The following is a 9,356-nucleotide window of genomic DNA, read 5'->3' on the forward strand; positions in this document are numbered from 1 at the left end:
ATTAGTTTAAGTTTGAAAGTTATGTCTTAATATAAATGTGAACAGTGAGAACTTCTCTTTCAATTACATTTCTCTAACCTGACTGAGCTATTACATCAGCTGTGTGCTTTGACGAATATTCACGTTTATTATCTATAAATCTTAGTTTAAAAAAATAAAAATAATCTGACGTCATCCTTAAACGCGTCCATCTAGGAACCGTTACTAATTACCCGGTACATTTACAGGTTGACCCGCAAAAGCGATTCAGTCAGTTTTGGTATATATTACTTTATTAAAGATTAAGAATGTGTTTTAACGGTACCAATGTACATATGGACAAACTAGACCAAATGCGCAAAAGACTCTGTTTATTACAGTTTATCCAGTTACTATGATTCAACTACGAAAAAGACGTCAGTCAGTCAATTTAGTGACGAACCCTACATCCAGCCATGTGTCGTGTTTTTACCGTGAGCTGCCGAGCTCGTCTGCTGCCAGGCCACTGCCAGTAGTTTGACCATCACAAATTGGATCAAAACCAGTGACTTTAATTAACTGAATGCCAAAATGAGGTGAGGCGGACTCCCGGTCGCATGTATTTATTAACCTATACGTTTTCCCCGAATCTTCGTCTGACATGAAGTGAAACCGAAAGTAGACGTTAACGAGGCGCTTTCGTGTAACTTGGATATGAGTTTATGTGAGAAAATCCACATCAAGTAAACGCAGAGAACATTAGTTCAGGCTTCTGTGAGACCATCTCACCTGCTTTCATTAAAGTTTCACATCAAATCTTACAAGCTTTCAATTTCAACGTTTGAACTGTCATTGTTTAATTGTTGTATATCTTTATTATTTCCCTCCACATGTATGAAACAGCTATTTTTTCGAACTGGGATACGGCCTAGGGTTGTTCATTATCATTTTCATCTGTGTGGGTATCGTCGGTTGCTGTGTAGCTCTCTGCTGCTGCTGTTGCAAGAAAAGAAACCCGCAAAGGCACCAAAGTAGGAAACGTTCTTGATTCTTCTTGAAGTTCTTGAAGTTTGTCTTTAGAGAACAGCAAGTGAGAAATAAATGCTTCTTCAAATTATAAAGCTCGATAATGTGTTTTATCCAAAACAACTACAGTAACAATTACTAAATCTTTTATAAATAGTAACAAATAGAGCAGCCACATGGCTGTGAATTCACAGAAAATGTCAGAGCTTTCCTATTTTTCGAGCTATTGTTTTTCTGATACTATCAGTATTTGACTTTACAGATGTGACTACAGTAGTGTACACACATCCGTCTTCTTCCCAAATACCCGTTTCTGGGCCTCAGCCACAGTACCCAGCTTACCAGCCAGTACCTCAGCAAGCACACGGCGTACCTTACATGACAGCACCTCCACCATCATACCAGGAAGCTAGTGAGATAACACACACACACACACACACACACACACACACACACACACACACACACACACACACATATACTTCTGAGGTGTTTAACACAAAATTGTGTTTTGTGTTTTCAGCTGATCCAGCTCTCTTGCCACACAACCCAGGGATGATGTTCCTCCACCCCAGTCAGCCTTCTGGGCACTCAGACGTGCACACACAGTTGCCCTACAATCCTGCTTTTTACCCAAACACAGCCTCATTTAACCAACCTGTCAATAAGTACTGAGTACCACTAGATGGCGCCACCGTGTTATGCATTCCATTGCATTCCGCCACCTTCTTATGCATTCCAAACAGTCACAAAAGGGTCAAACCTGCTGATGGTGCTGTAGCTGTGAAGAAAAATGCCCTCATAAATAATGTTTTGTTTACGTATTGCTTGCAATCAATCGATATAGGATTGATTTACACAATTGTTGGTCAATCCACACACAAAGCTTAAGAAATGAAACTATTGCCGTGGCCTTGATTATTGATACTGTTAAACATCACTATTTAAGGTCAGTAAAGGTCAGGTCAGTATAGAACAGCTTTTATGCACTGTGTAAAAAATATTATTGATGTCTGTCTGCCTGTGCTAAAGTGAGTTATGATATGGAGATTTGTAGTTTGGTATGATTGTGTCAATTATGGCTAAAACATGTACCGTATTCTGTATGTCTGCAGCATGGGAGGTGGGGCTTGATGGAAATTCTCATATCATGATGATCAAAAGCCAAATACTTTTCTACTGTTTTTTAATAGGTTTGTAAAACACAAGCATTATGTCTTAAATAGTTCCCATAATGCAATAAAAATGTTATTCCCTGCAGTGGGATGAAACTGCAGTGTTCTGTTCCCGTTCTTCCTTTGGGATCATGTGTGGTTGAATAGCTTTAGTGGGTGTGCTTGCATTTAATCCCATAATGTCCAGGGCCACTCCCTCTTATTGCATCCCCCGCTGTCCATTAATCAATACAGTATTAGTGCTGACCCCACAAAATTCCTTTTCCTCTTTCTTTTTTTTTGCCTTTCCTCCTGCTGTCTGGTCAATGTAAACACAAAGACAGGGCGGTGCTCCTGTGTATCAGAAATTAACATTTTGATCTGGTTTTAGATGATTTATTCAGGGCTCTTGAGTGAACCAGTGAGCGCTGCGTGGGAGCAGCTGCTGACAAAAGTCAAAACTCCCCAGTGAATGCCGTTGCCCACAGCCAAGATGCTCCAAAGAGATACGTGCCAAACTCCCACACATACTTGAAAAGACAAACACATTTGTCACAATATTGAGTGTATATTTTGATACAATAAAAAACAACAACAATTGGTTCCTTTGACAAAGAAAGTTTCAGCTAAAAAAAAGAGTCAAAAATACTGAGCTTTGGTTTGTGCAAATGAATAAAGTCAGAGTGCCACTCATGCTTGTCCTCTAAGCAGGTAATTAAGGTCATTCCACAGTTTAAACCTGTTAAAGGAGTTTCTGTTCATTTCTCATGACAACTAAACCAATATTTTACATGGGCAGATTTGTCTTTGCAAAAATATGCTTAAATATTACATTAAATAGCACCAGTTTTAAAATATGCATTCAGTATTTTGTGAAATTTCTAATGAGTTAATTAAAAAAAACAACTTTTTGGTCATTTTTTGTTTAATAGACACATTTTATTTATTTATTTACAATGGCCTGATTATTTGTCAGAATTCCATTAGATTTCTATTTAGTTTATTTGAGATTGTGTCCACTAACTAGAACTGTCTTTGAGAAAATAAGTTTTTCCTTGTTTGTAACACTATTATATCTGTATCAGTCTTTTTCTGTTGGCATATTTGGATTAGTTTAAGTTTGAAAGTTATGTCTTAATATAAAGTGTGAACAGTGAGAACTTCTCTTTCATTTACATTTCTCTAACCTGACTGAGCTATTACATCAGCTGTGTGTTTTGACGAATATTCACGTTTATTATCTATAAATCTTAGTTTAAAAAAATAAAAATAATCGGACGTCATCCTTAAACGCGTCCATCTAGGAACCGTTACTAATTACCCGGTACATTTACAGGTTGACCCGCAAAAGCGATTCAGTCAGTTTTGGTATATATTACTTTATTAAAGATTAAGAATGTGTTTTAACGGTACCAATGTACATATGGACAAACTAGACCAAATGCGCAAAAGACTCTGTTTATTACAGTTTATCCAGTTACTATGATTCAACTACGAAAAAGACGTCAGTCAGTCAATTTAGTGACGAACCCTACATCCAGCCATGTGTCGTGTTTTTACCGTGAGCTGCCGAGCTCGTCTGCTGCCAGGCCACTGCCAGTAGTTTGACCATCACAAATTGGATCAAAACCAGTGACTTTAATTAACTGAATGCCAAAATGAGGTGAGGCGGACTCCCGGTCGCATGTATTTATTAACCTATACGTTTTCCCCGAATCTTCGTCTGACATGAAGTGAAACCGGAAGTAGACGTTAACGAGGCGCTTTCGTGTAACTTGGATATGAGTTTATTTGAGAAAATCCACATCAAGTAAACGCAGAGAACATTAGTTCAGGCTTCTGTGAGACCATCTCACCTGCTTTCATTAAAGTTTCACATCAAATCTTACAAGCTTTCAATTTCAACGTTTGAACTGTCATTGTTTAATTGTTGTATATCTTTATTATTTCCCTCCACATGTATGAAACAGCTATTTTTTCGAACTGGGATACGGCCTAGGGTTGTTCATTATCATTTTCATCTGTGTGGGTATCGTCGGTTGCTGTGTAGCTCTCTGCTGCTGCTGTTGCAAGAAAAGAAACCCGCAAAGGCACCAAAGTAGGAAACGTTCTTGATTCTTCTTGAAGTTCTTGAAGTTTGTCTTTAGAGAACAGCAAGTGAGAAATAAATGCTTCTTCAAATTATAAAGCTCGATAAAGTGTTTTATCCAAAACAACTACAGTAACAATTACTAAATCTTTTATAAATAGTAACAAATAGAGCAGTCACATGGCTGTGAATTCACAGAAAATGTCAGAGCTTTCCTATTTTTCGAGCTATTGTTTTTCTGATACTATCAGTATTTGACTTTACAGATGTGACTACAGTAGTGTACACACATCCGTCTTCTTCCCAAATACCCGTTTCTGGGCCTCAGCCACAGTACCCAGCTTACCAGCCAGTACCTCAGCAAGCACACGGCGTACCTTACATGACAGCACCTCCACCATCATACCAGGAAGCTAGTGAGATAACACACACACACACACACACACACACACACACACACACACACACACACACACACACACACACACACACATATACTTCTGAGGTGTTTAACACAAAATTGTGTTTTGTGTTTTCAGCTGATCCAGCTCTCTTGCCACACAACCCAGGGATGATGTTCCTCCACCCCAGTCAGCCTTCTGGGCACTCAGACGTGCACACACAGTTGCCCTACAATCCTGCTTTTTACCCAAACACAGCCTCATTTAACCAACCTGTCAATAAGTACTGAGTACCACTAGATGGCGCCACCGTGTTATGCATTCCATTGCATTCCGCCACCTTCTTATGCATTCCAAACAGTCACAAAAGGGTCAAACCTGCTGATGGTGCTGTAGCTGTGAAGAAAAATGCCCTCATAAATAATGTTTTGTTTACGTATTGCTTGCAATCAATCGATATAGGATTGATTTACACAATTGTTGGTCAATCCACACACAAAGCTTAAGAAATGAAACTATTGCCGTGGCCTTGATTATTGATACTGTTAAACATCACTATTTAAGGTCAGTAAAGGTCAGGTCAGTATAGAACAGCTTTTATGCACTGTGTAAAAAATATTATTGATGTCTGTCTGCCTGTGCTAAAGTGAGTTATGATATGGAGATTTGTAGTTTGGTATGATTGTGTCAATTATGGCTAAAACATGTACCGTATTCTGTATGTCTGCAGCATGGGAGGTGGGGCTTGATGGAAATTCTCATATCATGAAGGATCAAAAGCCAAATACTTTTCTACTGTTTTTTAATAGGTTTGTAAAACACAAGCATTATGTCTTAAATAGTTCCCATAATGCAATAAAAATGTTATTCCCTGCAGTGGGATGAAACTGCAGTGTTCTGTTCCCGTTCTTCCTTTGGGATCATGTGTGGTTGAATAGCTTTAGTGGGTGTGCTTGCATTTAATCCCATAATGTCCAGGGCCACTCCCTCTTATTGCATCCCCCGCTGTCCATTAATCAATACAGTATTAGTGCTGACCCCACAAAATTCCTTTTCCTCTTTCTTTTTTTTTGCCTTTCCTCCTGCTGTCTGGTCAATGTAAACACAAAGACAGGGCGGTGCTCCTGTGTATCAGAAATTAACATTTTGATCTGGTTTTAGATGATTTATTCAGGGCTCTTGAGTGAACCAGTGAGCGCTGCGTGGGAGCAGCTGCTGACAAAAGTCAAAACTCCCCAGTGAATGCCGTTGCCCACAGCCAAGATGCTCCAAAGAGATACGTGCCAAACTCCCACACATACTTGAAAAGACAAACACATTTGTCACAATATTGAGTGTATATTTTGATACAATAAAAAACAACAACAATTGGTTCCTTTGACAAAGAAAGTTTCAGCTAAAAAAAAGAGTCAAAAATACTGAGCTTTGGTTTGTGCAAATGAATAAAGTCAGAGTGCCACTCATGCTTGTCCTCTAAGCAGGTAATTAAGGTCATTCCACAGTTTAAACCTGTTAAAGGAGTTTCTGTTCATTTCTCATGACAACTAAACCAATATTTTACATGGGCAGATTTGTCTTTGCAAAAATATGCTTAAATATTACATTAAATAGCACCAGTTTTAAAATATGCATTCAGTATTTTGTGAAATTTCTAATGAGTTAATTAAAAAAAACAACTTTTTGGTCATTTTTTGTTTAATAGACACATTTTATTTATTTATTTACAATGGCCTGATTATTTGTCAGAATTCCATTAGATTTCTATTTAGTTTATTTGAGATTGTGTCCACTAACTAGAACTGTCTTTGAGAAAATAAGTTTTTCCTTGTTTGTAACACTATTATATCTGTATCAGTCTTTTTCTGTTGGCATATTTGGATTAGTTTAAGTTTGAAAGTTATGTCTTAATATAAAGTGTGAACAGTGAGAACTTCTCTTTCAATTACATTTCTCTAACCTGACTGAGCTATTACATCAGCTGTGTGTTTTGACGAATATTCACGTTTATTATCTATAAATCTTAGTTTAAAAAAATAAAAATAATCGGACGTCATCCTTAAACGCGTCCATCTAGGAACCGTTACTAATTACCCGGTACATTTACAGGTTGACCCGCAAAAGCGATTCAGTCAGTTTTGGTATATATTACTTTATTAAAGATTAAGAATGTGTTTTAACGGTACCAATGTACATATGGACAAATAAGACCAAATGCGCAAAAGACTCTGTTTATTACAGTTTATCCAGTTACTATGATTCAACTACGAAAAAGACGTCAGTCAGTCAATTTAGTGACGAACCCTACATCCAGCCATGTGTCGTGTTTTTACCGTGAGCTGCCGAGCTCGTCTGCTGCCAGGCCACTGCCAGTAGTTTGACCATCACAAATTGGATCAAAACCAGTGACTTTAATTAACTGAATGCCAAAATGAGGTGAGGCGGACTCCCGGTCGCATGTATTTATTAACCTATACGTTTTCCCCGAATCTTCGTCTGACATGAAGTGAAACCGGAAGTAGACGTTAACGAGGCGCTTTCGTGTAACTTGGATATGAGTTTATTTGAGAAAATCCACATCAAGTAAACGCAGAGAACATTAGTTCAGGCTTCTGTGAGACCATCTCACCTGCTTTCATTAAAGTTTCACATCAAATCTTACAAGCTTTCAATTTCAACGTTTGAACTGTCATTGTTTAATTGTTGTATATCTTTATTATTTCCCTCCACATGTATGAAACAGACATTTTTTCGAACTGGGATTCGGCCTAGGGTTGTTCATTATCATTTTCATCTGTGTGGGTATCGTCGCTTGCTGTGTAGCTCTCTGCTGCTGCTGTTGCAAGAAAAGAAACCCGCAAAGGCACCAAAGTAGGAAACGTTCTTGATTCTTCTTGAAGTTCTTGAAGTTTGTCTTTAGAGAACAGCAAGTGAGAAATAAATGCTTCTTCAAATTATAAAGCTCGATAACGTGTTTTATCCAAAACAACTACAGTAACAATTACTAAATCTTTTATAAATAGTAACAAATAGAGCAGCCACATGGCTGTGAATTCACAGAAAATGTCAGAGCTTTCCTATTTTTCGAGCTATTGTTTTTCTGATACTATCAGTATTTGACTTTACAGATGTGACTACAGTAGTGTACACACATCCGTCTTCTTCCCAAATACCCGTTTCTGGGCCTCAGCCACAGTACCCAGCTTACCAGCCAGTACCTCAGCAAGCACACGGCGTACCTTACATGACAGCACCTCCACCATCATACCAGGAAGCTAGTGAGATAACACACACACACACACACACACACACACACACACACACACACACACACACACACACACACACACACACACACACATATACATACTTCTGAGGTGTTTAACACAAAATTGTGTTTTGTGTTTTCAGCTGATCCAGCTCTCTTGCCACACAACCCAGGGATGATGTTCCTCCACCCCAGTCAGCCTTCTGGGCACTCAGACGTGCACACACAGTTGCCCTACAATCCTGCTTTTTACCCAAACACAGCCTCATTTAACCAACCTGTCAATAAGTACTGAGTACCACTAGATGGCGCCACCGTGTTATGCATTCCATTGCATTCCGCCACCTTCTTATGCATTCCAAACAGTCACAAAAGGGTCAAACCTGCTGATGGTGCTGTAGCTGTGAAGAAAAATGCCCTCATAAATAATGTTTTGTTTACGTATTGCTTGCAATCAATCGATATAGGATTGATTTACACAATTGTTGGTCAATCCACACACAAAGCTTAAGAAATGAAACTATTGCCGTGGCCTTGATTATTGATACTGTTAAACATCACTATTTAAGGTCAGTAAAGGTCAGGTCAGTATAGAACAGCTTTTATGCACTGTGTAAAAAATATTATTGATGTCTGTCTGCCTGTGCTAAAGTGAGTTATGATATGGAGATTTGTAGTTTGGTATGATTGTGTCAATTATGGCTAAAACATGTACCGTATTCTGTATGTCTGCAGCATGGGAGGTGGGGCTTGATGGAAATTCTCATATCATGAAGGATCAAAAGCCAAATACTTTTCTACTGTTTTTTAATAGGTTTGTAAAACACAAGCATTATGTCTTAAATAGTTCCCATAATGCAATAAAAATGTTATTCCCTGCAGTGGGATGAAACTGCAGTGTTCTGTTCCCGTTCTTCCTTTGGGATCATGTGTGGTTGAATAGCTTTAGTGGGTGTGCTTGCATTTAATCCCATAATGTCCAGGGCCACTCCCTCTTATTGCATCCCTCGCTGTCCATTAATCAATACAGTATTAGTGCTGACCACAGCAATCTCAGTCACCAGATTGGCTCTGGGCTGTGATGGGAAAACGGCGTGTACAGTACTTCCACCTTAGTGTCTAAAATAAGAAGCTTTCTCCTTGAAGTGTGGCTCAGACTGCTAATGAGCAAGGAGGCCAGGCTCATGGACGCTGTGGCAGATAATCTTTACAGCCAGTAAAACGCTGCTGTTCTCATCCTTTTAGCATTTTCAGCCCATCCCTGGGTCTGTGCTTTGTTCTGTTTGAAGGCCTTCCTGTCTGGCCCTCTGCCCAAGAAGCCACCACACTGTTTTCCACGCGTTTTCCACATCCCACAAAATTCCTTTCCTCTTTCTTTTTTTTTTTGCCTTTCCTCCTGCTGTCTGGTCAATGTAAACACAAAGACAGGGCGGTGCTCCTGTGTATCAGAAATTAACATTTTG

General features: G+C 38.9%; 3 protein-coding genes and 2 long non-coding RNA genes across 6 annotated transcripts; 3 read left to right on the forward strand and 2 right to left on the reverse strand.

The window, feature by feature from the left end:
- Window positions 1–415: 415 nt before the first annotated feature.
- On the forward strand, window positions 416–2,260 carry LOC105417848 (protein shisa-5-like). The gene is made up of 4 exons (XM_029826876.1): window positions 416–554; window positions 862–989; window positions 1,247–1,396; window positions 1,508–2,260. Exons 1-4 carry the CDS (start codon window positions 550–552, stop codon window positions 1,657–1,659), a joined length of 435 nt encoding a protein of 144 aa, XP_029682736.1. The 5' UTR covers window positions 416–549; the 3' UTR covers window positions 1,660–2,260.
- On the reverse strand, window positions 459–1,554 carry LOC115246920 (uncharacterized). The gene is made up of 2 exons (XR_003886028.1): window positions 1,467–1,554; window positions 459–1,032 (listed from the first exon to the last, which is right to left on the reverse strand). It is a non-coding gene; the product is annotated as an uncharacterized lncRNA (long non-coding RNA).
- A 1,402-nt stretch (window positions 2,261–3,662) lies between the features above and the next one.
- On the forward strand, window positions 3,663–5,520 carry LOC115246918 (protein shisa-5-like). Its single transcript, XM_029826875.1, has 4 exons — window positions 3,663–3,801; window positions 4,109–4,236; window positions 4,494–4,643; window positions 4,767–5,520. Exons 1-4 carry the CDS (start codon window positions 3,797–3,799, stop codon window positions 4,916–4,918), a joined length of 435 nt encoding a protein of 144 aa, XP_029682735.1. The 5' UTR covers window positions 3,663–3,796; the 3' UTR covers window positions 4,919–5,520.
- Window positions 3,706–4,813, reverse strand: LOC115246919 (uncharacterized). The gene is made up of 2 exons (XR_003886027.1): window positions 4,726–4,813; window positions 3,706–4,279 (listed from the first exon to the last, which is right to left on the reverse strand). It is a non-coding gene; the product is annotated as an uncharacterized lncRNA (long non-coding RNA).
- Window positions 5,521–6,902: 1,382 nt separating the features above from the next.
- Window positions 6,903–8,790, forward strand: LOC105417849 (protein shisa-5-like). Of its 2 annotated transcripts, none has more exons than XM_011614025.2 (4): window positions 6,903–7,061; window positions 7,369–7,496; window positions 7,754–7,903; window positions 8,037–8,790. In XM_011614025.2, the coding sequence occupies exons 1-4, from the start codon at window positions 7,057–7,059 to the stop codon at window positions 8,186–8,188; spliced, it is 435 nt and encodes a 144-aa protein (XP_011612327.2). In that variant the 5' UTR covers window positions 6,903–7,056; the 3' UTR covers window positions 8,189–8,790. The 2 variants fall into 2 exon arrangements, 1 of the variants encoding a protein (XP_011612327.2); XR_003886026.1 differs by having other exon boundaries at window positions 6,904–7,061; window positions 7,449–7,496.
- Window positions 8,791–9,356: the final 566 nt, after the last annotated feature.

This window comes from Takifugu rubripes, chromosome 19, assembly GCF_901000725.2.
Source record: "Takifugu rubripes chromosome 19, fTakRub1.2, whole genome shotgun sequence".
NCBI lineage: Eukaryota > Metazoa > Chordata > Actinopteri > Tetraodontiformes > Tetraodontidae > Takifugu > Takifugu rubripes.

Coding starts and splice junctions, on each gene's coding strand:
- LOC105417848 (XM_029826876.1), top strand. Junction 990..1,246: donor AAACCCGCAAAGGCACCAAA/GTAGGAAACGTT, acceptor TTGACTTTACAG/ATGTGACTACAGTAGTGTAC. Junction 1,397..1,507: donor ACCATCATACCAGGAAGCTA/GTGAGATAACAC, acceptor TTGTGTTTTCAG/CTGATCCAGCTCTCTTGCCA.
- LOC115246918 (XM_029826875.1), top strand. Junction 4,237..4,493: donor AAACCCGCAAAGGCACCAAA/GTAGGAAACGTT, acceptor TTGACTTTACAG/ATGTGACTACAGTAGTGTAC. Junction 4,644..4,766: donor ACCATCATACCAGGAAGCTA/GTGAGATAACAC, acceptor TTGTGTTTTCAG/CTGATCCAGCTCTCTTGCCA.
- LOC105417849 (XM_011614025.2), top strand. Junction 7,497..7,753: donor AAACCCGCAAAGGCACCAAA/GTAGGAAACGTT, acceptor TTGACTTTACAG/ATGTGACTACAGTAGTGTAC. Junction 7,904..8,036: donor ACCATCATACCAGGAAGCTA/GTGAGATAACAC, acceptor TTGTGTTTTCAG/CTGATCCAGCTCTCTTGCCA.